The sequence below is a fragment of the Oryza sativa genome, chromosome 2 (assembly GCF_034140825.1).
Source record: "Oryza sativa Japonica Group chromosome 2, ASM3414082v1".
NCBI lineage: Eukaryota > Viridiplantae > Streptophyta > Magnoliopsida > Poales > Poaceae > Oryza > Oryza sativa.
In genome coordinates, this window is record NC_089036.1 from 19,881,587 (window position 1) to 19,908,112 (window position 26,526).

Genomic DNA, 26,526 nt, shown 5'->3' on the forward strand with positions numbered 1-26,526 from the left:
GGTAGACTAATATGTAATATATTGCTCAACAAACAAGTACAAATTGTAATAAAAATAATAATTTTGACTGCGAATATGCATATACCAATTAAAGTTTATTTTGTTATTTTTGTTGTAACATGTAGAAATCGAATTTGACTTTAAATGTTTATGGACTGATATAAAAAAATTTTCATAACTATTTAGTTGACATGCGATAAAAGAGTGGACGTCCACCCAAATGATTAGAATCCCTCTCCGCTCTCAGGGTCCATGTTTCGAAGGGGAAAAGTAAAAACCGGTAAAATTTTGAGATTTCAAGACGGGACATAATCATGTTTCGAAGCAAATTTTAAATATATTTTGAGAAATTAAAATTTAAAATAGTAAATTTTAACAAAATTCCATTGGAATTTGTTAAAAATTGATGGAAATTGATGTACCACCAGGGTCAGTATCCGGCCATCCATGGGAAAGGTAAACTCTCATACTGCTAGAGAATGCTAGGGGTAGAGATACGATGCTGCGGTTTTGGTCATTTTTGTTTATTCACTTTTACTATGCTAATATTATATGGACTTAGAAATTTTATGGGTGTGTTTTGAAACATTAGAAAATTTATGGACTTTTATAGCAATTGGTTTAATTTTTATAGAATTAGAAGAATTCCCATGATCCAATGAGCCCTTAATACTTTACGATTTTCATGACACCCCACTTGTCCACAATATTTTGCCTTTGCTTTACTAGTATGAGATATTACGGCATATCAATCCTACTTTTAATCGTACACACTTCTTAATACGAGTACACTAGTCCAAAAGTTCAAGTAAATACACATGGAAAAAGATACTTCCTCCGTTTCACAATGTAAGTCAATTCTAGCACTTCCCACATTCATATTGATACTAATGAATATAGATAGATATATATGTCTGTCTAGATTCATTAGCATCAATATAAATTTGGGAAATGCTAGAATGACTTACATTGTGAAACAGAGGGAGTATGTATCTATTACATGTCGTCCATGCAAATGTGTGATAGTTAAAAAAGAAAAAAAAATAAGGGAAAGCTCTATATCTATCTCTTAATTAGAGTAAAAAAAATATCTTTACAACATGAAAAATGGGTGTTTTGTAAAATTTTAGGAATTTAACATGTTTGAGTATAGAATTATGATTATCCCTTGGATTTCTTGGTACACCTTTTTCTCAACCCTTCCTAACTTTCTAAACTAGTAAATTTTAGAAAACCCTATATTTTATTGTCAGTGTTGTAGAAAACCACTGGTATGGTCACTTGTCGCATATAACCACAGGTTTTATGGTCTAAATTTTGTAAAACCCCATCTTTATTTAAATCTTGATTAATTTAACCATATCTGAAACGATATCTTTCAAAGTAGCAAACAGTTAAACTATCAACCTTAGTCAAGAACTCAATAATTAAAAACAATTCAAATACACTATGTTTTAAAGTGCATAGAGTAAGGTTTGTGAAACTTTACAACCATAATACCTAGGGTTATGTGCCACTGGTCATAATATCTAGGGTTTTATGCAACTTTGAAATAAAACATGGGGTTTGCTAAGTTTTACTCCTTTTAAATTTATCTGTTTCTTTTTCTCATCAAATGATTGGACCAAAGGTTCATGAACAACTTTCTAAATACTAGCTAATGCCCGTGCTTTGCTACGGATAAAATGAAAAATATCACAATATTTTCTAAAATAAATAAATCATATTTTTCATGAAATGTGTTACCCACATTTTTCCTATAGGAAATAGGGCTATCCATTTAGATTTAGTTGTTATGTAATATTAAGAACTAGGAGAGGTGGTAGGTTCAATGCCACACCATTGGAGTGAGTATAGAATCTTGGTGTGCCCAATTGTATATTTATGTATATGTGCCAAAGGAATGAAGCATGTCATATGCCACTTGTATGCTATTTATCGCCTTTGGAAGTTGAGCTTGGAGATGCTGAGACCAAAAAGGATGGCAAACAGGATGGGAAACATGGCCAAAATTATGGCTGCTAGTGGCAGTAGGTCATGGCGGAAACCGAAGTAATCCTTAATGAAGGCGGCCACAGATTTAGTCTCTCCAAATACAGAAATCTCCTTCTGATGCTCATCCCCAAATTGTGTGGTAAAGAAAACGTTGAGTGTCCACGACAATGGGGAAGTGTAGTACAACCATATCCACCATCTTGGAATTTGCTGCCATATCAGTAAACCATATATTTATGCATTTTGTAATGCTATGTATACATACTTACATTATTAAGCAATAATTATTCAGGTGAGATGATGGTTTTGCTTACTGGTGCAGGCACGATGAAGCCAGACATGAGGTTCTGCAGGGTGTAGAACATGGATGCCAATATAGATGCCACTTGGATATTTGGGGTGAGTGACACTATCATCATTCCAAAGTAGAGGAAGTACAGCAGCGTGCACGCTATGGTGTACATGAACCAAAAGAACTTAGCTGCAGTCCATGCATACCCTATCATGGGATAAGCTATGAACATGATCAACAATATTTGCACCAACACATAAGGGATCTCCATTGCAACCTACTCCAGCCAGCCCCAAGATGCAAAATGAATAACAAATAGAAAGTCATATTAAGCCCAAGCATAATACAACTAAGTCTTTTACATATAAGGTTAAGGTCTTGAGGACATAAGATACCTGTGCCAAGGAGTAGGCCCAAGGAGAGTACATTCCTGCAAACCTCTCCCTATAAACGACAGAGCGCTCAATGGATATGAACGGTATCACCGATTGGCAGTTATTGATGCCAGTAAAAAGAGTGGTGCCGTACATGCACCCTAGTATGGTGAATAGGCCTTGTTGGTCATTTCTACCCACCAAGGAAACAAAAAAAGAAATGAAAAAAGGATCAATGCAAATCATATCAATCATATGCATATGAACATGCTTCCTCTATATCTATTTACAAGGATGGACATAGTGATGGTTCACAATACATACATGTGGTTGATGTCACCTTGCTGCCAGAACAATACACCGAAGACAATGCAGGAGATTGTTATGAATAAAATTCGCACTAGGTTGTAGGAAGGACTTCTCCAATATGACAAACACTGCTTCCAGATGCAAGCCTTTAGTTGCTCCCTAAACTTCTGTGGAAACCGTGTTGGGAAATGGAGATCACTCGTGCCTAGAGCTGGTTTGCTCAAACTCTTCACTAGAGCATCCTTGTCCCTTCAATAACCAATTACTTACCATCATACCAAGTTTGTTTTTCCCACAGGTAAGAGTATTGTTAATTACAAGTGGCGTGATGACACACGTAAGTATCATTTGGTCAATTATTTTATCAAGACCACTCTTGGCACCCAAGCCCCATTGCATTTTATGTGTAACTTGTTTTGGATATATAAATGGCACTAGATCCAAATGTGATGGGTTTTTAAAAACTTACTTGCACATGGTTGATTCCCTGTAAATTTGGGCAAAATCTACCCCCAATTGAGCTTCCATAGATGCACAAGTAACTTCGAGCATCCATGTTGATGGGTTGTAATTATCCTTGATCTTGGGTACCCCGGGAATTGTCTGAAAAATCAAAGAGAAAAGGTTAGGTACTCCTCCCTTTTCAAAAGGGTGGCTCTTTGCTTTCATATCTTATCTTTTGGCAATGTACTGGGGTTTATCCCCTAAACTCTGTTCTTGCTTAATAATATGTTTGTGTGTTAAAAAAAAGATATATTCTTATTCTACGGTTCAAAAGAAGTGTGTTTATGATTATATTGCACGTCCCATCATCTACTACAGACATTAGAAATCATGACATCCAGAGAATAAATTTTTAATGACACGTAATATATATGTAATGTACAATGTACATTGGAAATAGTGATGCTTGGAGAAGGGAATTGTAAGAATAATGTGACATAAATAAATTAATTATTGAAAATACAAAAAAACATATATTTATCAAGGAAATCAAAATATCCACATTGCTTGCTTCATCATATGCAATGTACATTGGAAATGCAACATCTGGAGAATGGATTTATACGAATAACGCGCTCTACATATACAATACCCAATTATATATATACGTAGAGAGAGTTGAGGGTGATGATATGTTCTTCACCCACGCCCATTTAAAAACCTTTATGGCTGTAAATATGTAGGAATATGTGTATTGTTGTAAAACTTTTGTAGGAAAGTATTGCATCTTTGCATATGTACATACATTTCTGGTCAACTTGCCTCATAATTATGCACACATGTTAAGGATTTAATGGAATATAATTTTGTAGTTTAGACTTAATATATATTAGTTTGGATCCGTTAATTATAGCACATGCACATGATGCTAGATAGAAAATAATGGACTGGAAATGCAGACAAAAATCATAACTAGTGATTAGTTTGTAACTTCTTAAAAACATATAGGTCATGAAAATAATGAAATCAGATGTAGCTAGCTAGGTCAACTTTAATTGGTTTTCATCACATAATATGAATGGTGATACGAAACAAATTTTATTTATAGCTAGATACTTTTGTACAAGCAATATACAATGAACAAGTTCAAGTTATTAATTGATACCTCGAAATAGTGGATGACGTTACATGAATGGAGTCCAAGAGGCCCAGCATATATCAACTCTCCACCCCTTTTCATTAGCATAAGCTAAATACATATTTAAGATAATTAGTTATAAGGTACTTCACTTTTATTTTACTCATGCAAACTAAAGAATTTTAATATCACTAATGCACATTAAATATACACAAAATATCTCCCGTTATTATTGAAAAAAATATGGAAATTTCATGCTTAACTTCTCCAACACCATGAATGCTTAAAAAGGTTACAGTTGTATGCTCTTAGCCCAGTAAATTAAGCCGTAAAGATCTATGTACTATAGCAAATTAAGAAACTTTTGGTAATGAAGACATGTAGAGTTATCAACATGATGTTTTTGTCTAGAAAAGTAAATGAATACTCCATAGAAGTTGTAACTTGAAATACCCCTATATTGTAATCATGTTACATGTATTGTTGACGTAGTAAGTTTACGTACAAATATGTATCATTATTTTTTTCTTCATATCTAATATAGTAATAGAGGGTGTGTGTAGTTGAACAAGTCTGCTAAAATTCCTATGAATAATTAATGTAATGTATGACCACTTTAAAGCGTATTTTTTATTCCATGAGAGCTATCCTTTACACTTCATAGTTAGTCCTAGATAAGACTATTGAGCTATATATGTAACACAATAACTTGAAAGTACCTCATCAAAGGCCTCAAATATTTCAATACTTGGTTGGTGAATGGTGCACACAACTGTTCGACCTGTGTCTGCGACATTCTTCACCGCACGCATGACAATAGCAGCTGCTCGTGCATCCAAGCCTGATGTTGGCTCATCCATGAATATGACTGAAGGATTGGACACAAGCTCCACTGCAATAGTGAGACGTTTCCTTTGCTCTGTAGATAGCCCACTTACCCCTGGTAGTCCTACTAAAGCATCTCTAATATCATCCAACTCAATTGTTTGAATAACTTCATCAACAAATTCCTATGATGGCAAAAAAATATGTATGTGTTAGGTCATAGTTCCATCTCAATTATGCAATTTACACTGTAATAATATTTTTGTATTGATTTACACATGTATATTTCATTTTTTTATAATTTGTTTCAACAATGAAATAACTCACTCTTCTTGTTTTTGAATCGACTTCTGTTGGTAGCCGCAACCAAGCTGAATATGCAACAGACTCCTCCACTGTGATTTGTGGGGAATGGACATCGGTTTGTTCACAGTAGCCTGATATCCTTGCAAAAGTTTGTTGAATTTTAGGATAACCTCCTACTCGTATATCTCCTTCAATAACACCACCAGTTTTCCTTCCAGCAAGAACATCAAGTAGAGTTGTTTTTCCTGCTCCAGTAACTCCCATGAGTGCTGAGAGAACCCCTGGTTGGAAAGCTCCTGTGATGTTGTGCAATAGTTGTAGCTTTCGCTCCTTGTAACCTTGCTCCCTCATTTCCTAAAAATTGAGAATACACTCAACATTGATTTCAGCCTATTATACTTCTAAATATATGGGAATAACCATGAAGCACATGCTAATAGAACAAGTGAATATATTGCTCTCTTTGACTACTGAAATTCATAACAGTCAACAACTAAGCATGATTTTCTTCCACTAGTAATTGTCTTGACTATTAGGAGTTTAGAATTACCACGGGGGTGTCTACATAGTAGTTCACATCTTGAAATGATATTGTAAGTGGTGAGAAAGGTAACACCATCGTCCCTGCACAAGATCACATTATTGATGTATTTAATATGAGATGCATTTAGTCATAGAATGTATATATTGAACTAACCAGTCTTGTTAGGTGCCAAAGCATTTCCTACTTGTAACTTAGGCATCCTATTGTCCATGTCCTTGGACATGTCTTTGCCTCTTCTATCAAATGTGGAAAACTTATCACGAGATATAATTGCTCGGGAAGTTCCTGTAGCTGAGGTCCATATGGTATCAGAATAACGCTTGAGAGAATGGAACTATTTAAAAACATCAACATGAACATATGCTTTGATAAATATGGATAGTGAAGTGCTCGGGATGTATTATTTAATGGTATTTCACATATCATACTTACGTTTCTTAATGGTCAAGCCAATGGCATAACCTACATTAAGCAACAAAATAAACCCAATCAATGCACTGGCGGAAATCCAATAAAAGTAGCTAGAGAAGTCTAGTCCTCGATCCATTAGTACCCTCCTTCCAAGTGTTACACCAGACGTTGTGGTCTAATAACATAGAAAAAATAGTCTTTTAATGTTGGAATCTAAGTAGAAGGTACTCACCTTATCTAAAAGATAGGCTAAGGATGCAACAACACGTACCTTTAGCCATCGTGGTGCCAAAAACTCATTTCCAGTCAACCCTATCTCAGCATATGACAATGGAGAGATCCAAAATCCCCATTTTAGCCAATTAGGCATAGATACTGTAAAATATGACACACATGGTTTTAATTAGCAATGATTGTTTAATACATAACCATGTACACAAGAATTAGTAGAAATTCTGAACGATGTCTTGTTAGCATAGTAGGGCTTATGGAAAAGAGACAGCGGCTTACGCCGAGGAATGATAAAGCCCCCAAATAGAAGGATGACTAGAAATGACATGGTACCACCAACTGAACTAGCCACCATTGTTTGACAGTATGAGGCGACACATCGAAACAACGATAATGCTCCAGTGTGGACGAGGAATAGAATGAGGAGCTGGCAAAAAAACCTAACACAGAAATTGAGTATGTTAACACACAACATAGTCATTGCATCTTAAAGATGAGGTAATACGAATAAACACTAAAATAGAGTCTAGATAGTTTTATATAAAGAAATCCTGTAGTCTTATTTTGGTAGCCAACATCATTGAAACCCAAATAGTAAAAATAAATACACCTATGCATATCTTGAATAGACTGGAAAAATGTTTGCCCTATATATGGTGGCCCTCGTAGGTATGAAAGGTTCACACATAAGAACAACCGGAAAGAGTTGATAATATATACAGTCAAATGCGTACTTCATGTGTACAATACTTTTACAATAGAGTGTAATTTAACCTGGATGCTTCTGGAGTATAGCCAATGAGGTAGTAAGATATTGATGTCCAAGTTATTGACTCAACTAAAGAAAGTGGAATCTTTAGTATAAAAGAAGGTATTGCATAAGCCCACGCCGGATAGAAATAGTAGTCTCTTTGTTTGTAAAAGACGGGAAGTCTGCTAACTGCAATAGCCAACTCAGGGAAACCATTAACTAAAAGAAGAATGAGCGCATAGAAGAGGGAACCCATATAATAGTCAGCATGGGCCCTATCGACCCCCATATGTGTCCGTAGAAACACTGTCCCAGTAATAACAGCAAGTAATCCAAGCTGAAAAAAATGTAATATGTTAATTTGTTGAGAAAATGCAAAAACTAAAGTTTTGGCTCATCCGAATTCTAAACAACTATATTATATACTACTATGTCCCATAAAAGGACCAATCCTAGCTACGAACCTAGACACAAGGTTCATAGCTAGGATTTGATTTTTTTATGGAACGGAGGAGGGTATTATGCAAGATACACTCTTCTAACAAAAACCTCAATTCCTTGAAAAAAATAATAATGCCAAAGTTAATATAATTCATGTGTCAATTGAAATATAGGAAGCATTTTAAAGATATCAAATTTCAACTGGAAACCTTGATATATTACAACCTCCATTGTTTTTGGTGTTGATATAGTACTATATGTAGCCTAAATTGTACATAGTAAACATGAGAAAACTTAGCTACGTGACAATGAGTGTAACATCATAAATCAGGTGTCAAAAACCGGATGTTTTGTATCATAGAATGCATTCATCTATTCTCAAAACTATGAACATTTGAACTGAAATTTTCTCCAAAAGAGATATTTCTACTTCCTTACCTGAACAACTTTTGTTATGTAGATGAAGGCATTTCTTCTCATGAGAAGAATTTCCCTTGCAAAACATGCCTTGAGGAGATCCCACTTGGTTAGAGAGTAGATATTTAAGGACAAAGCATTATTGTATACTTCTGATTTATCAAAGGGATTCGCAAGCTCTTCAACAAGATTTTGACCAACTTGAGATGCTTTAAATTTCTCACAGAAGTGATCAATAGTAACAAAGTTGTATGTTTCCTCAGTACGACTCCAGTATTGTTGTTGGTCTTTCTTAGATAAAACCTATACGCAAGTTTAGAAGAGAAATAATAATAAGAAAGTCAAAGACACATCATACTAACCAATACTTAACTGCTTAATATTAAAAAGTTGTATCTTGAACTTGTACCAACATTGTAAGTACATTATACAAAATGCAGAGACTAAGTAAAAGAGCATGTCTCTATAAAACAATGGCTATTTGGAATACTATAGAACCTAAAATGTCCAATTTAGTTTATCCATATTGCATCGAACGAAATCCCTAAGTAGGACAATTGACATGGTAGATTCTATTAGAATTATGAAAGCTCAAATATGCACTTCTTATCATGCCTGACTAATTTAGATAAAATGCATGGCTCAAGTGTCTTGTATTTCTCCTTTTCTTTCTCCAATATCTTATCAAATAAACCATTAACTCATGTTGTTTCAAGTTGGGAGCTATACACACCAACTCAAATACACACACTTAAACTTCAAGTCATTAATTTCCAACAAGTACTTGATGCTGATAGTGTTCATTTTAAACAATCTCACTTCGCTGTTTAGTCAAGACTTTTTGAACTAATAATACTTTTCTCATGTACCTCCTGTAGAAAATCAGCTGCTCCTTTTCTTTCCGGGCACTTGAACCCGCATGATTCAAAAAAATTCATAATGCAACTCTTAGACCCATGGTATACAATTTTTCCTTCAGCCATCAAGATAATATCATCAAAAAGATCATAAGTCTCTGGTGCTGGTTGAAGGAGAGAGACCAGTATGGTAGACTCTGAGATATGAGCCACTTGTTGGAGGCAAGAAACAATTTGGAAGGTGGTAGAGCTGTCCAACCCAGTTGATATTTCATCCATGAATAGTGCTCTTGAAGGTCCAACTATCATCTCCCCTGGTTCCAAGATGATGTTTCGATATAAATAAAAGGAAAACCAAGCATCTTGCATTGAATTAACAACTTGACTTGTCCCAAAAAAATTGAGTTTGTATGGCATAAATGAAGATAACCCTATTCCTTTTGTTTTTTGTTTGGAAAAAACTTGCTAGCCTGATACCTTTAGTTAGGTGGCTAGCATACATGTTTTTGTGAATAGAAAGTATACATTACCTATATTTGTTTTTTTATTGGAACACTACCTGTATTTGTTGGTTAGCTAGAGTGTAGTTCTATAGTATTATGTTTAGCATTGGAATTTACAAGGGTGTAGATCCTCCCATACATAATTGCGGAATTTTAGTTGTTGAATTGAGTGTTTTAATTTAATTACAACTATATTTCAATTGAGATGATACAAACGCCATCCTGGTATTGGTATATATACACGGTTAAATCACCTGTGGTTAGTCTCTTCTTTTCACCACCTGAAATACCTCTTCTCATTATATCTCCGACTATTATGTCAGCGCAAATGTCAAGTCCCATAATCTATTAAGCAAGAGATAGATTATACATAAGGTTAAAAAGTTATGTACTAAGATCCCTGAGCATTGATCATTGGACTGAGCATTCTTCATTGGACCAGTTACCTTCATAATGTAATCTGTCTGCATGCTCCTTTCTAAGCCTTCCACAGATATTGCCTACAAAAATACAAAAATACCTAATTGAATTGTAATGGTAGAGCTTATGCCATTTAGATTACAAATGGCTAAACACCAAACTATTTTTTCCAACACCAAACTGAATGAGGAAAATGAGACAAGTTTTCACTGTTGTTTAGATACACTATCCAAATACCAATGTGTTGCAATGAAATTTAAAAAGTATGTTATAAGTTTTAAATTTGAAATGTCTTATATAATTCCTAATCAAATATCAGTTCATAACATATTAAGCTACACACACAAATATGTATTTGTCCTCAAAAGGTCCCTTCAACTCGAGAGGTGGTGGGAGTGGCAGAGTCACCACCATCACTATTGGCTTCTTTTACACAACTAGCTAGGTGGCCCGCGCAATTGCGCGGCTAGCACCCAAACAAAATCATATCTTTAACGGTCATAGTGCTTTCAGGCGATATAGCAAAACAGCCATAAAGACTGTTCATTGTCATTTTATGAATGAATTCTAAGGCTTTTATGTTTCAGTTCGCCAGGTTGTCTCTTGCCTGCTCATGGATTCAGCAGGCAGTTCAAAAGGTTGACCTATTTGGGAATCTCCGGATCTATGCTTATTTTCAACTCCCCGAAGCATTTCGTCGCTTGCTACGCCCTTCCTCGTAACCCTTTTGCTTTTCCAGCAATATGTACATATCTAAGTAATTGTCGTTCTGTCATACCATCATGAAAACGAAATTTCCGTTTTTCTTCTAGACGACTGTATCAGCACCTAGTTCATTACTCTTGATGGAGGGGGAGGATCTACCTTCTTAGATTTCTTTTTCTATTTATTTTTCCATCTAGGATTAGAACCGTATACTTGGTAGATTATTTTTCCATCTAGGATTAGAACCGTATACTTGGTAGATAGTAGGAACGGCACATTATGGCAAAAAAAAAAGTTTGATTCAGAGAGAGAGGAAGCGGCAGAAATTAGAACAGAAATATCATTTGATTCGTCGATCTTCAAAAAAAAAGATAAGAAGCAAAGTTTACCCTTTGAGTTTGAGTGAAAAAACGAAAATGCGGCCTGACTATTCTAGAGGATTGTGCGATATTATTGCGGAATACTGAGCAGAGGCTGGAACAACCCATAGAAGTGTAGGGGCTGCTTTTACTTCCGCACTTAGCTACTCTAGGTTGGGGAGTAGGGCCCGGGGGAGAAGTTCTAGATACTTTTCCATACTTTGTATCTGGAGTACTTCATCTAATTTCCTCCGCAGTCACTAATCTAAAGAAAAACAAAAAAAGAATTCCATTGAATTGTATTTTTATTGATCAATTAGAACTGCCTTCTAGAACGTATAATTGTCTCAAAAGGGAAATGGGAAAGGAATTATTCCTTTAGAACCATGGAACCCCCGAGCGGTTGTGGTTGTACCTGTACTTGCAGAAATCCGTGTCCCGCCCAGCAAGAAAACGGCTGCGCATTATTTTACTAACGCGCGACGGAGCAAGAAAACGTATGCGCGTGTACGGAAGCGCAACGGCTTTCGCGCTCATCCCTTGCTTCAAAACTACAGGTTTTAGCCCAGAGTTTGCTGGTCGCCAAAGACGAGAGCTTCGCCTTTGGAAGCGCCAGTAGCGTGCTTGATAAAAAGGATCTAGTGTCTATGCCAGGTTGGTAAACCATATAGATCTTTCCCAAACAAGGAGTAGGGGCTAGCTTGTAAGCCACGACTTAGTACTACAAGGATTCGGGCGTTGGAGGGACCGTTTTGTCTTTTGTGCCGAAGCTATTTATAAATCACAGGCCGAAACCGGTGAACTTTGACTCGTCATTCAACACTGCATGTAGACTGAATTCTTCACCATATACAAATGGAGAAGAGACAATAGGGTTACTTATCTCTTATTTATGTAGATTTACACCACATTCCGTGTAGATTTACCTTTGGTATCTATGTGCGTAGCGGCACAAAATCGACGAAGATTACCATATTGATATTCGGGCGCATGATAAACATCGGTACTCCAGTGCATTTCCCCATCTGATTCGGAATAAATATGTTTTTGTACCTTTTCTTTAAAATGCAAAGTGGGCGTTCCAGCACGAATCTCCGAGTTCTCTCTCCTCCGACTTTCCTAGAGCCTCCGGTAGCACAGCCGAGACAGCGACGGGTTCTCCACCCATACGGGGATGGAGCGACAGAAGCATGCTTCGTTTGCTTTTTCCTCTCCATGGACTAAGATAAGACTAGTTGTTGGTCGTAAATCTGGGAATAGTCCAGACTGAGAATATGCATCATCTCGTTAGAGAAGGAAACTCACTCTAGTAAGATCAGGCAAGGCAGCATATGATCCAAACATTCACTCGCTCTAAGCACGGGAATAGAATAAAGGTATGGGTCCCCCACCTTACCATCCGTTCTGTCAGACCAATTGCTAAAGAGTTTTATTCGATTTGAGAGTTTTTACTACTCAAAGAACTTCCCTATGCAATGGTGCTTTCTAGTTCTTATCTGCACCTACATTTAGGATTAACCCTATTCTTGATAATGGGAATCACGAACATTTCAGTATGATTTTACTTAAGATTTATTAAATAGCTATCCCCGTATTTCTAATTATATAGTTTTTAAAAGTCACACCAGCTGCTACCCCTTACTTCTGTCATATCCTTCTTTATTTTCTTGCTCGGTCTACCACTATTTCTATTCATTCTCCTTGAAACCTTTAAAATTTGGATCTTATATAGTTTTTTGAGTTTATTATCTCGTTGGGTTTCGTTTTTATAATTTCTAGAAGTCCCGTCAAACGAATTATACTCCTCTACGGCCCGTCCGCTGTCTTTTCTCTTTATTATCATTGGGATTTTATAAATCGAACATAATTATCATTCCGGTTCATTTTTTACTTTCTATAAGTCTCGCCAAACCTTCAGCAATTTTGCCATTGTACTCCTTTATGGCTCGTCCGCTGCCTCCCTTCTTTATTGTCATTGAGATTTTAAAATCGAACATGATTAGCATTGTTTTTTTTACTTTTTAGTAGTTCCGAATATTTAAAAATTGGACCTTGTAGTTTTTATTGGGTTTCATTTTTTATAATTTTTAGAAGCCCCGTCAAACGATGCCACTATACTTCTCTACGGCCCATCCGCCGCCTATTATTTATTGTCATTGGGATTCTAAAAATCGAACATAACTATCATTAGAATTCATTTTTTATTTTCTAGAAGTCCCACCAACCATCGGCGGCTCTGCAACTGTACTCCTATACACGCTGCACGCTACTTCTCCTTTTTGCTGTCATTAAGATTTTAAAAATCGAATATGATTATCAATGGGTTTTTTTTACTTTCTACAAGTCCCGGCAACTGCCTTACCCGTTTGCTTCACGGCCTGCCTGTCGTCCCTTCTTTTAATCATCATTAGGATTCAATTTGGTGCTTTACTAACAGTTTTTATATGTCGTATCAACCGCCACCACTCTATTCTTTTATAGGCCTGTTACTTAATTTATCTCGTCATGTGTTTTAGATGGTCATTTTTTTTTCAATAGTCTTTATTTTTTATCATCAATTTTTGTTATTTATAAATTGTATTCCTAATTGAAATCTTTTTTATTTTTTAATTTCAGAATTTATTTTTTTCAAATTTTAATTAATACCGTATAGTGTTCTTTTTAATATTTTTATTTTTTGAAGTCCAGTTGTTTCAAAATTGTATTCCTACTTGAAACCTCTTTTCATTTTTCTAATTTTGGATATTATTTTATTATGAATTTTAATTAATGTCGTATTGGCTTCTTATATGGACTTTCAATATTGCTTATTTTTAATTATGAATTTCAGTTGATTTTAAATTGTATTCCTACTTGAACTCTTCTTTTCTTTTTGCTAATTTCAGATTTTATTTTTATTTTTATTCCGAATATTAACTAATCTCGTATTGGATTCTTATATGGATACTTCTTTTAATATTGCTTATTTTTAATTCCGAATTTCAGCTATTTTTGAATTGTATTTCTACTTGGACTCTCCTTTTCTTTTTCTCCGATTAATGTGAGAATTTCTAGCCCCCACAGCGAACGTGGTGCCTCTTTTCAAAGCTGTCTTAATAATATAATTAGCATGGTGGCCCGCGAAGATTACGCGGCTAGCATCGTTATATTTTCTCTTATATAATAGCATATATGTTTTATCATTTTATTATTCAAATATATTAAAATGACAACATAATTTTAAATTTTGCAATAACTTTACAAAACTACTAATGTGTAATATTTATATTTTATTTTATATACGTGTTAGTTATTAATTATTTTTAATATCAAATTTTAGTTATTTGTAAATTATATATATTCCTGTATGGACTCTAGACTCGTCTTTTAATATTTCTTTTCTTTAATTCCGAATTTTCTGTAAATTTTATTTCTATATAGACTCTATGCTCTTCTTTCAATATTATTTATTATTATTTCTAAATTTTCATTATTTCTAATTGTATTTCTATGTGGACTCTAAACTCATATTTCAATATTCTTTAATTTTTAATTTCGAATTTCAGTTACTTCTAAATTGTATTCCTATATTGACTTTAAACTCTTCTTCCCATGTTTTTCTTAATTTCGAATTTTAGTTATTTGTAAATTATTTTTTTATACGGACTCTAAACTCTACTTTTAATTTTATTATGTTTATTCCAAATTTTAGTTAGTTTTAAATTCCTATATGGACTCTATACTCTACTTCTAATATTCCTTATTTTTAATTCCGAATTTCTATTATTTCCTAATTTTATTTCTATATGGACTCTATACTCCACTTCTAATATTTCTTATTTTTAATTCCGAATTTCAGTTATTTCCTAATTGTATTTCTATATGGCTCTATACTTTACTTCTAATATTCCTTATTTTTAATTCCGAATTTCAGTTATTTACTAATTGTATTTCTATATGGACTCTGTACTCTACTTCTAGTATTCCTTATTTTTAATTCCGAATTTCAGTTATTTTCTAATTGTATTTCTATATGGACTCTATACTCTACTTCTAATATTCCTTATTTTTAATTCCGAATTTTAGTTATTTCCTAATTGTATTTCTATATGGACTCTAGTCTCCTCTTCTAATATTCCTTATTTTTTAATTCTGAATTTTAGTTATTTCCTAATTGTATTTCTATATGGACTCTAGTCTCCTCTTCTAATATTCCTTATTTTTTAATTCCGAATTTGAACTATTTCTAAATTGTATTTCTATATGGACTCTAGTCTCCTCTTCTAATATTCCTTATTTTTTAATTCCGAAATTCAGCTATTTCTAAATTGTATTTCTATATGGACTCTGCTTTTTCTTTTTCTCCGATTAATGTGAGAATTTCTAGGCCATGAGAGCGAACGTGGAGGTTTCTTTTTCTATTCCTTTAATAATATAATAGATAGATAGAGATGACAAAAGAAAGCATTCCTATAACAGAGACAAGGGGAAAGAAAAAAAAAAGAATACATAAATGGGTGGTTAATGTTTACCTTCATATATGTATCTATGTCAGGGTCAGGGGTAATCCCGGCCTCCTTCTCCCTCCTAATGACTTCCTTCATGATCTCTAGTTTGCACAAGAAAAATAACGACACTTGGTTAAGTTGAGTAAGTAAACAAACATGAGACAGATAATTAAATGTGCTATATATACCTGCTCTAGTGCCAACGCCCTGAAACCTTGCAGAGAAGTCAAGTGTCTCTCTGACAGTCATCTCAGGGACATGAAGATCATACTGAGAAATATAAGCTGATGTCTTCTCTGGAACAAAGGTATTCAGATTGGCACCATTATACTCAACTTCACCGGTCACCTGCAATGCAAAATGCATTATGCAATGCGATGATATGATAATACAGTGAGTAGCCGATTATTGATGATCAAAATATGTCGCTGCAGCTAGTAGGCTGGTTACTTGTGATTAGATACTTAATTGGTGGAAGGATCACATGCAATTGGCTGGGAATGAAGAAGTAAATAACCTTGAGATTTTTGTCGAGCTTTCCTGCAAGGGCGAGCAAGAGGGTGGTTTTGCCGCAGCCGGGAGGTCCAAGGAGGAGGGTCAGCCTGCACACAACACATACATCTCGATGGATGATCGATCACCTCGCGATGACCATGCATGAGAGGCTAATATCAATAGTACCTGGAAGGCTTGAGGATTCCGGTGACGTCGTTGAGAATGGGGATCCTCGCGTGCGGCCGGCGGCTCAACCCCCGCGCGGTGGCGAGCACGGTGTTGAGGAGCGTGGGCAGCGGCTTGCCGGAAACCACCTGGCAGTCCGCCTCCACGCGCACGTTGCGCCACCGCACCTCCACCGTCGGCTGCCGGACGCCCACCCTCTCCATCCTCCGCCGCTGCTTGCGGAGCAGCCTCAGGTTGTCGCGCTGGATGTCGGCCACCAGCCTCTCCACCAGCACCCGCCGCTGCGCCGCCCCCAGCCGCCGCACGTCCACCGCCTCCGACGACAGCACCGACGTGCGCATCCTGTCCAAGGTGGGCAGCCTCTCGATGGCCGCCCATCTCAGCTCAGCTTCCTCTTCGTCGTCGTCCCCACGATGATCCCACCGCAACGACGACGACAAGGACGACAGGCTCCTGCAGGTTGCCGCAGCTCGCAACGATGAAGGCACTACTGGTGCTTCTTCTTCTGCTTCTGCTTCTTCTCGTTGCTGCTGCTGCTGCTGCTTCTTGTCCTCCATCTCAACCACCTCTAATTGGCTCATCTTAATTTCTGGATGCTGCTGCCGCTAAACGTTGAGGAGAAATTTCAGTTGTACTGAATTATTTATACTGATGATTGTTGTTGACAGCCAGCATCGATCGACGTCATCCAACCATACATAAAAAAACGAGCAATTCTACTATGTTTGAGGATGTACCATGAGATACCAAAAATTTAGTGTAAAAATTTAGTGTAAAAATTTGGTACCTTATGATAACTCATACTCTCTCTGTTTCAAAATGTTTGACACTGTTGACTTCTTAGTACGTGTTTGACCATTCGTCTTATTCAAAAAATTTAAGTAATTATTTATTCTTTTCATATCATTTGATTCATTGTTAAATATACTTTCACGTACACATATAATTTTACATATTTCATAATTTTTTTTAATAAGACGAACGGTCAAACATGTGTTAAAAAGTCAACGGTGTCAAACATTTTGAAACGGAGGGAGTAGTACCTAGATACCAAGAGATACCAAATTAATTTACAATAGAAAAAGTGCTATCTCATGATACCGCCTCGAGGACCGTAAAAAAGCTCTAAAAAAAACATGTGTTGCTTGCTCCAGAGCAACTTCCATTTTTTTTCCTTCTTTGTTGACAAAACGACAATTAATTGATAACATATACTATATATCATTATTATGGGCATATACATATTGCGTGGACAAAATACAAACAACTCGATCGATCGATTTGTACATGATGGGGCTACAGGTCAAATTAACAAGTTGTGTCGTCGTCATGACACTTGCATCGATCTTCATCTGGATGTGTTGTTCCTGGATTTTTCTAATCGATGCTATTGCTAAGCTAAGCAATGACGCCATCCGCACATGCATGACTCCTACTACGAAGTATTTCCGTATATATATACAGTATATTTCAGGACCGGCTAGATGCATGCATGATCTAAGACTAGATCCATCCGGTCATATATCTCAAATTAGCACATGCATGCACGCCTTGCATTGTTCGTTCCTGAAAATTAAATCAAACTTATGAGATCAGTGGACTATTCAAATTAAACTAGAGTACTTATTACTAGTATATAAAACATGGGGATTGCTAGTTGGCGCACGCGCCAGCTGCTCCCGGGCCTCCCGGCCCATCAGCCATTTTTTCTTTTTTTTCGCGATTTGTTTTTTCTTTTTTCTTTTGCGTTTTTTTCGGTATTTTTCATTTTTTTTCTTATTACTTTTTTTAATCTTTAGCACACTTATTTTTTTCAAAATATTTTGAGTTGAAAGTTTTCGAATCTGAGTGGAAAGTTTTTGAATCTTGAGTCGAAAGTTTTCGAATTCGAGTCGAAAGTTTTTGAATCTCGAGTCGAAAGTTTTCGAATTCGAGTTGAAAGTTTTCGAATCCGAGTCAAAAGTTTTCGAATTTGAGTCAAAAGTTTTCGAATCTGAGTCGAAAGTTTTTGAATCAGAGTCGAAAGTTTTCATATTTTTTCAAATCTTAACTTAAAAAATTTTCAAATCTGTACTTGAAAGTTTTCAAATCTTGAGATGAAAGTTTTCAAATCTGGGTTGAAAGTTTTCAAAATTTATCTTACACATTTAAATTTCGAGTTAAAAATTTTCAAATTGAGTTTTGAAAGTTTTTAAAATTTGCTTCAAAAGTTTTCAATCGGTTAGTAAAAAAATCTTCCGGACAAAAGAAAATCATATCTTAATTACCGTCATTATCTACTAATCACTTAGTTAATTAAGCTAAACTATCGGAAACTCTCGCCGCCAACGCGCACGCGCGCGTTCGCTTTTCCGATAAAACATACACATATATACATGGATGCCATTTTCCAAGTTGAAGTCAAGCATTGTATGTACAAGCAAGCTTATGATAGAGTGCTCGCCTGCTCGGACAAAGCTCTTTGGAAATTTAAACTCTTAAATTCTCTGTATCCTGCTTTGAAAATGAGTGATCTATGCCTGTGTTTTTAGTTCCCTTCAAACTTCCAAAAATTTCATCACATCAAATATTTGGACACATGCATGGAGCATTAAATATGGACGGAAAAAAAACCAATTGCACAGTTTGCATGTAAATTGTGATACGAATTTTTTGAGCCTAATTATGCCATGATTTGACAATGTGGTGCTACAGTAAACATTTGCTAATAACAGATTAATTAGGCTTAATAGATTCGTCTCGCAGTTTACATGCGGAATCTGTAATTTATTTTGTTATTAGTCTATGTTTAATATTTTAAATATATATCCGTATACTTTAAAATTTTTACACCTAATCAACTAAACACGGCCTATGTTCTTCTTAATTTGCCTCACAAATTTAGGTGGGATAATTAAGTTCGGTATGAACCTTTTCTCCTCCTCCTTGTAACACTTCATTCACATCAATCAATGTACAGTATATAAAACACATCATTGTAATTTCTAATCATACTAATATATATACATGCATATATTATTGACGCCCGAGGTAAACCTACAGCAAAGCAGATCTCCACGGAGGAGTTGGTCAACCGAATGTCTTCTCGCTGCTGTAGCACAAGTAGAGGAAGCCATCGCCCTCATCTTTGTATGACTCATACACACTGCCCATCAGCTGAGCTGCAGCCACAACAAAATTGTATGTCTGAAGCTTCAACAGAGGTTCAAGCGGGACAAAAAAAAAACACTACTTCATATGCAAAACTCACCAGTCTGGGGCAAAGTGTTGTTGACAAACACAAACAACGCTGTTCCTGGAGGCAAATGTAGCCTGGAATGAAGTATGAAAATAAAGTGCCCAACTGGCATGTTACATGGAACCAGGTACCTGCAATTACCACTGCTTTTCAGGCTTCCAAATTCAACCAGCTTCTGAGAACAGGAGACTGGCTACTTACTTGCGCTTCTCCATTTCTGGAAGATTACTCCTCGAAAATTTATCAACAGAATGACCTGACAACATGGATACTACTAGCATGTTAGCATAAAATTCAAGCAACACATAAACAAACTAAATATGGGTTAATTGGATCAATGTCATTAAAAATATGTTGGTTTCAAAATAGTATTTGGAACCGTGCCATTGAAATTTTACACATATTTGAGATATGCCACTACTTACCCCTTATAGCCACTACTTACCCCTTGGATTCATTTAAAAAAAAATGAACCAACCTGTGGCTTTTCCCCTTCTTCCTTCTTTCCCTTTTTCCTTCCTCCTCTCTTCCATGGCGTGAGAGACAGGCGATAGTTTAGCAACGGCAGCGGCAAGCGTGACCAACGATGGACAAGGCCACCGCACCCGCCATCTCCTTCCTCTCCGGTGCTCCTTAAGCCAGGATGTCCGTGTCTCCCTGCACCTCGTGCCGCCACTGGCGTCCTCCTACGCAGAGCTCCACACAAACGACAACGTTGCCATGGGGCCCTCAGTCCCCATCGCCGATGGCATCTTCCTCCAACTACTCCGACAATGTGGCTCCTCCCTCCCCTAGTCCCTCTCTGCGGCTAGCAAGGTGGAAACGGGGAAGATGGAGGCCGATGCTTGATGGAGATGGTGATGATGGTATCCTAGATCCGTCCGCCTCTCCTCGCAGCAAGGAGCCCTGGGCGATGGCCACGACAATGCCGAAGCAGCAAAGGACCAAGGAAAGAGCGGTGAAGAGTGGCCACTTCTCCTCTCTGACGAGCTCCTGCACCTCCCTCACCACGCTCGCAGCTGCCCGATGCGCCATCATTGCCTTCTCTGGTCCAGCAACTGCCTCTTGATCCACCTCGTCACCGATGGCCACCTCGATGCCCGAGCCCGACGCAGTGAGGACGGCCTTCGTGAAGAGCACCGGTGGACCTGCACGGTGTTGTCCAGTGCCGCGAGCTCCGGCGGCGGATGCAGACGGGTCGACCCAATCAGAGAGCAGTAGAGAAGCATCGCCAACAACAGGAGCAGAGGAGCATGAGCAGAGAAAGAGGAGAGGACAAGGGGAGAGAGAGGTAGAAGATGAGGGTATTTTTGTTTAATACATGCAAAAATACGTATCTTAGTGGCATCACTGAGATTACAAACCAGCATCAATGGCATCGGTACAAATACATAAATAGTAATGATATATTTCCAAACCGACAATTTTTAATGTTACGAATCTAATTAACCCGAATAAATATGGCCTTCAATTAATGGCCGAACGAAAAGTAGTCGACTAGTCGGTGATTTAGTCTCACGTCTCATCAGTTTCAGTGTATTTCCGTGGAATTCAATGATCCATAAGGTCCATCTAGTACTTAACAAACCAATTCAGAACAGAGTTGACTGAAGCTAACTTTGCTGAAAAGAAAAAAAGGCCGGCAGTGAAACTTAAACTATTTATATATAGGATATAGGAATACCGCAAGAATGGTGTTCCATATATACGATTTGACCCTGAATCCTAATTCACTGCAACATAAAACAGCTAAGAAATATAATGGCCAAGGTCAACAACTCGCAAATAATAGAAGCCACCTACCTACCCTTTTTCATTTTGTACAATGGTATCAAAATAGAAAGTGTGTGATCACAGCCTTGTTGATAGATGAATAAAAATAGAATATGTAATGAAGCAGCACATCCATCCTCTTATTAAAAGCTAGATAATATTACCCAAAACCGTGGATCGCATTCGCATATACGCTCTGCCATGAAACTGCCACACGCAAATGTGCACTTGTGTTGGCAAGAACTACTAACTGACACAAGGGAGAACCATATACAGGCCTGGTTTAGTTCTTAACTTTTTCTTCAAACTTTCAACTTTTTTATCACATCAAAACTTTCCTACACACACAAACTTTCAACTTTTCCATCACATCATTCCAATTTCAATCAAATTTTCAATTTTGACGCGAACTAAACACACCCTGTATGTCTGATTTTTTGAGCAATCATCATCAGTACGGTAAGGGTAAAGCTCCTATCCTGAGTTTCTTGTGCCGCTCAGGAGAAGCTTGAACGAATTTGAATAACATCTTGAACAATCACATGATTATATGATACGCTATTGTGGCACAATGATGAGTCTCATACTCCAATGATATGTTTATAGAAGTGCATGTGAAGAAGAAAACATACAACAAAAGAATAACATGCCGCCATAGCAGTCGGCTGGCACGGATGAAGGGAATAAGCAGGTCAGGTGTTTGTGTGTGTGTGTGTGTGTTTTTCTGTATGTAGGGGTAGCAGCAAGCACGAGGAATTTGCAGTGAAAATTGATAGCAGTGATGAAGCACTCCTTGAAGGGCTTGGGCTTCATCTCTATAGAGGCAGGGAATGAAGGAGTTTATTGCCGAGGTGGTTAGTACTAACTCCGTCCCAAAATAAGTGCAGCCGTGGAAATCCGTGTCCAACGTTTGACCATCCGTCTTATTTGTAAAATTTATGAAAAAATTTTAAAAAATTAGTCACACATAAAGTACTATTCATATTTTATCATCTAATAGTAATAAAAATAGTAATCATAAAAATTTTTCAAATAAAACGAACGGTCAAATATTAGAGATGAATAATGCAAAACTACACTTATTTTGGGACGGAGGGAGTATTGGTCAACTTCGGCACCGGAACCTTGTGCAGTTGCTTGGATATTGCTGGCGGATGGGTAAGCTACTGTTAGTCTATAATTATATGCCAAATGATAGTCTTGATAAGTATCTGTATGCTGAGAACAGCAAAATCATGAGTTTGGCTCAAAGGTTTAGAATCATCAAAGGCATCGCATCGAGTATATATTGTATCTCCATGAGGATTGGGAACAAGTCGTTCTACATCGAGACATCAAGACAAGCAACGTGTTGTTGGATGCCGAAATGAACTGTCGACTAGGTAATTTTGGCCTTGCAAGGTTATATGATCGTGGCACCGACCCACACACCACACACACGTGGTCAGCACAATAGGGTACCTAGCCTCCGAGCTAGGGCACACTGGCAGGCCATCAAAGGCATCCGACATCTTCGCCTTCGGTGTGTTCATGCTAGAGGTTACTTGCGGACGGAGGCCTGTCTCACAAGACACGAACACGGCGGTAACCTCTTGTTGGTGGACATGGTGCTGGAGCATTGGCGGCAAGGGACGGTCACTGACGCTGTGGACCCACCGCTGCAAGGCGACTTTGCCGTGGAAGAAGCAAGCCTGGTGCTGAAACTATGCTTGCTTTGTTTACATCCTCTGCCCAGTGCTCGTCCGGGCATACGGCAAGTCGTGCAGTTGCTAGACGGTGCCATGCCACTCCCAGAGCTATCACAAGCTCATCTAAGCTGTAACATGCTGGCTTTGATGCAAAATCAGATGGGCAACTCATGCTCTGTTGGCTGTTGCGTCGTCGGTAGCTGGTAATATCTCTGACACTCCTCGAGCGAGATGACCACAAGGTTTTAGTCTCTTCGCTATAGGATTTGACCATAGTGATAGATTACTCGGTGAAAAGGAAATATTGTAGATTACTCTTATGCAATTTACGATGCAAAAGTTTAGGTAAGACTTGTGAGATGATTCTAATCACTCGGATAGACGTTCATTCGTTTATTACATGTTAACTAAATGATTATAAAAAATTTTAAAAAAATATTCAACATATATATTGACAACAGCTGATTGTAACAACAGACAGAGTCTAGTAGTTATTTATTGTTTGCTTGTCAAGGTAGTGTTTATTTAAAAGAGATTTATCTTCAGTTCAAAGATAAGAATTCGTCCAACTATGTACTGTTATTAAATGTATCTCTCGGATTCGATTATAAATGCGATTGATCACTAGTTCTGAACACCATGGTGAGAGCCCAAGACACTAGACATAGTTTCTATAAAACTTCACATTATCAAAAAATTAATACTAGACACTACTCTTTCAATGCGAACACCATCTTTCCATACTTAAATTTAATGTATTTATTTCATATAATGTCTTGAATGTTGCGTAGAAACCATATCTCATGCAAGACCTGCTTTTTTTCTCTTTCCTCATTTACTCAATTGCCATATCATTTTTTATTTTAGGTGGTAGCTTATTTAATACTATGGATATCATACTAGTCATTGGGTTAGGAATGGAGTATATGACTTTATTCATTAGGTTCATGTTAAAGACGCGGAAAATGTTTCTACTGGTTTGTTGCTGCGTGTGCGTGCACATTTTTTTTTTGGACCAAATGTGCACTACATGCATGCACCTCCTGTTCTCTTTGTGCAAAGCTCACCAGGCCAGCCCCTCCTGCATGCATGAATCTTCGTTAACTTAAGGCTGTGTTCGGATATGGGAAGTTGGGAACTAAACTCCTCGCACGGAGAACTGAGCAGTCCATTAGCGCGTGATTAATTAAGTATTTGCTAATTTGTTTAAAAAATGGATCAATATGATTTTTTAAGCAACTTTCGTATAGAAACTCTTTGTAAGAAACGCACATTTTAGTAGTTTAAAAAGCGTGCGCGCGAAAAACAAAAGAGGGATTGGGAACATGGGATTGCAAACACAGCTTTATCCGGTACATAATTAGTTTACACTATTGTATACATTGTAATTAAATATTTAAGATATCATATAATGGTATTTTGATAGAAAAAATATTCAACATATATGTTACTGTGTTTCACATATTTTTCAAATATTTATATGACTATTTTATTTTAACAATGTATAACTTGATGTTCCACTAATGGTCAGCCGCAATATTTTAAACATCCAATTTTTTTGCACTAGATTAGACACCGGGCATCTAGTCACGTCCTAAACTTACACGTGTGTTTTCAGTAGGATTTTAGTGGGGCTAAATTTTACCGTTCGCTTCTATCATTTTGAATGAATACTAATAAGTGGGTGTACATCGTTGTAATCGGAAAAACAGAATGTGAATATACGGTGCTTCGTAAGCAGCATTATCAAATAGTTTTCTTGACTAGTTACCGGTATGCAGCGTGAGCACGACTGTAGAAAAATTTAATTTGTTGTATTTTTTATGTTTTTTTATATATTATATCAACCCTTTTAAGAGGTATATACAGGAGTATATAGAAGATAAAGACTTAGACTATAATACAAGTAATAGTAGATTTATCTCTAGGATTCTATCTCTAGGACTCTATTTTATCTCTAGAATATATCTTATCTTTACATTGTATTTGACTATTTTCTCTAACTAATATATCTATACTTCTATTAACGACATTGTTGAACATCCTTGCACATGCAAGTATGCTTTTTTTTTCTCGAACGTACAAAAGGATTGCACGTCAATATATTAGAAGAAAAGAATATTTGTTATACAACACATTAAAGGGGTGTTTTGATGGGACTGGAACTTTTTAGTCCATATCACATCGGAAGTTTATACACTAATTTGGAGTATTAAACATAGACTATTTACAAAACTAATTACACAAATGAGAGCAAATTCGCGAGACAATTTTTAAGCCTAATTAATCTATAATTAGATAATGTTTACTGTAGTATTACATAGGCTAATCATAGATTAATTAGGCTCAATAGATTCGTCTCGCGAATTAGTTCAGGGTTATGGAATAAATTTTGTCATTAGTCTACGTTTAATACTTCTAATTAGTGTTAAACATCCGATGTGACAGGGACTAAAAAGGTTTAGGGACAAAGTAGTACGTAAGAAATATTGCCAAAATTTGGTAAGATTTATTTTGGTTACAAACATGCCCCTCGAACCTTAACTGAACGATGGTTTTTTGATAAAATTTCAATACAAATTTTTGTAAAGTTTACTGTTTCAAACTTGAATACTCGGAAATCGTTCGAAATGGTATTAGGAAACTGCTTTCGTCCCGCGTGGAAAAGCACACCGAGTGGTGGCCTTTTGGCCTCGAAATGCTTTCTGCTGATTCCAGTTCACTGTATTTTTAACTGAACTTTAGGAGCTTTTGAACGACTCTACGCCTACGATCTACGAGCTTACTCCTAATTGGCACTGCATTATTGCCAAGATGCTGCTAGCTGACAGCCTGATTCGTAATTTAACTCCAAATGGTTGAGCGGATCGACGACGACGCTGATGGTGGAGTAAAGAAAAGAAAGGGAGCTGCGATCTTTTTAAACAAATCAGTTTAATTATTTTAGCATCACAAGAACAGAGACCGAAAGAGGAGTTCAGGCTACGTACGCGGCTACGTGCACCCGTGCCAATCACTTGCCGCGGCAGTCCGTGATAAGGAGGAGATCGATCGATCGATCGATTGATCGATAGGATTAGCTATCAATCGCGTGATGACAGTGACGCTGCGGATGGATAAAGGGGAAGGAGATAGTCGGAATCTGGAAGACGTGATGTTAAGGTTCGTGGCCTCAGTATCGCTGGTCCCTATGTTTTTTTTTGGATAAAAACTCGAGCACTATTGGCTGGGACCTCACTACTATCAAAGAGGTTTTCACAGGCGTGCTAAACCTGTTTTCGCTGGTAGACTAGTTGTCCGCATGTAAATGAACGCCTGTGAAAATATGCGTATAACT

At 36.9% G+C, this 26,526-nt stretch overlaps 2 protein-coding genes across 3 annotated transcripts; both read right to left on the reverse strand.

Moving 5' to 3' along the window:
- Window positions 1-1,848: 1,848 nt before the first annotated feature.
- Window positions 1,849-17,104, reverse strand: LOC136355338 (ABC transporter G family member 41). Of its 2 annotated transcripts, none has more exons than XM_066307802.1 (22): window positions 16,491-17,104; window positions 16,327-16,411; window positions 15,998-16,157; window positions 15,834-15,910; window positions 10,285-10,338; window positions 10,093-10,183; window positions 9,348-9,649; window positions 8,500-8,781; window positions 7,644-7,957; window positions 7,149-7,309; window positions 6,910-7,013; window positions 6,660-6,813; window positions 6,381-6,518; window positions 6,234-6,262; window positions 5,705-6,037; window positions 5,272-5,562; window positions 4,580-4,663; window positions 3,440-3,573; window positions 2,986-3,219; window positions 2,683-2,854; window positions 2,310-2,564; window positions 1,849-2,205 (listed from the first exon to the last, which is right to left on the reverse strand). In XM_066307802.1, the coding sequence occupies exons 1-22, from the start codon at window positions 17,069-17,071 to the stop codon at window positions 1,936-1,938; spliced, it is 4,305 nt and encodes a 1,434-aa protein (XP_066163899.1). In that variant the 5' UTR covers window positions 17,072-17,104; the 3' UTR covers window positions 1,849-1,935. The 2 variants fall into 2 exon arrangements, with proteins under 2 accessions (XP_066163899.1, XP_066163898.1); XM_066307801.1 differs by having other exon boundaries at window positions 6,234-6,307.
- A 2,310-nt stretch (window positions 17,105-19,414) lies between these two features.
- LOC107276566 (autophagy-related protein 8D-like) lies at window positions 19,415-20,119 on the reverse strand. Its single transcript, XM_026023463.2, has 3 exons — window positions 19,930-20,119; window positions 19,741-19,859; window positions 19,415-19,651 (listed from the first exon to the last, which is right to left on the reverse strand). The coding sequence occupies exons 1-3, from the start codon at window positions 20,007-20,009 to the stop codon at window positions 19,560-19,562; spliced, it is 291 nt and encodes a 96-aa protein (XP_025879248.1). The 5' UTR covers window positions 20,010-20,119; the 3' UTR covers window positions 19,415-19,559.
- Window positions 20,120-26,526: the final 6,407 nt, after the last annotated feature.

Excerpts from the sequence above, each read along its gene's own strand:
- LOC136355338 (XM_066307801.1), bottom strand. The coding sequence starts at position 17,071 with ATGAGCCAATTAGAGGTGGTTGAGATGGAGGACAAGAAGCAGCAGCAG. Across the intron at positions 15,911-15,997 it reads GGGCGTTGGCACTAGAGCAG|AGATCATGAAGGAAGTCATT; the intron begins GTATATATAGCA and ends TGTGCAAACTAG. Across the intron at positions 6,038-6,233 it reads ACTATGTAGACACCCCCGTG|GAAATGAGGGAGCAAGGTTA; the intron begins GTAATTCTAAAC and ends CTCAATTTTTAG.
- LOC107276566 (XM_026023463.2), bottom strand. The coding sequence starts at position 20,009 with ATGCTAGTAGTATCCATGTTGTCAGGTCATTCTGTTGATAAATTTTCG. Across the intron at positions 19,860-19,929 it reads CCAGAAATGGAGAAGCGCAA|GTACCTGGTTCCATGTAACA; the intron begins GTAAGTAGCCAG and ends TGGTAATTGCAG. Across the intron at positions 19,652-19,740 it reads CAACACTTTGCCCCAGACTG|CTCAGCTGATGGGCAGTGTG; the intron begins GTGAGTTTTGCA and ends TTGTGGCTGCAG.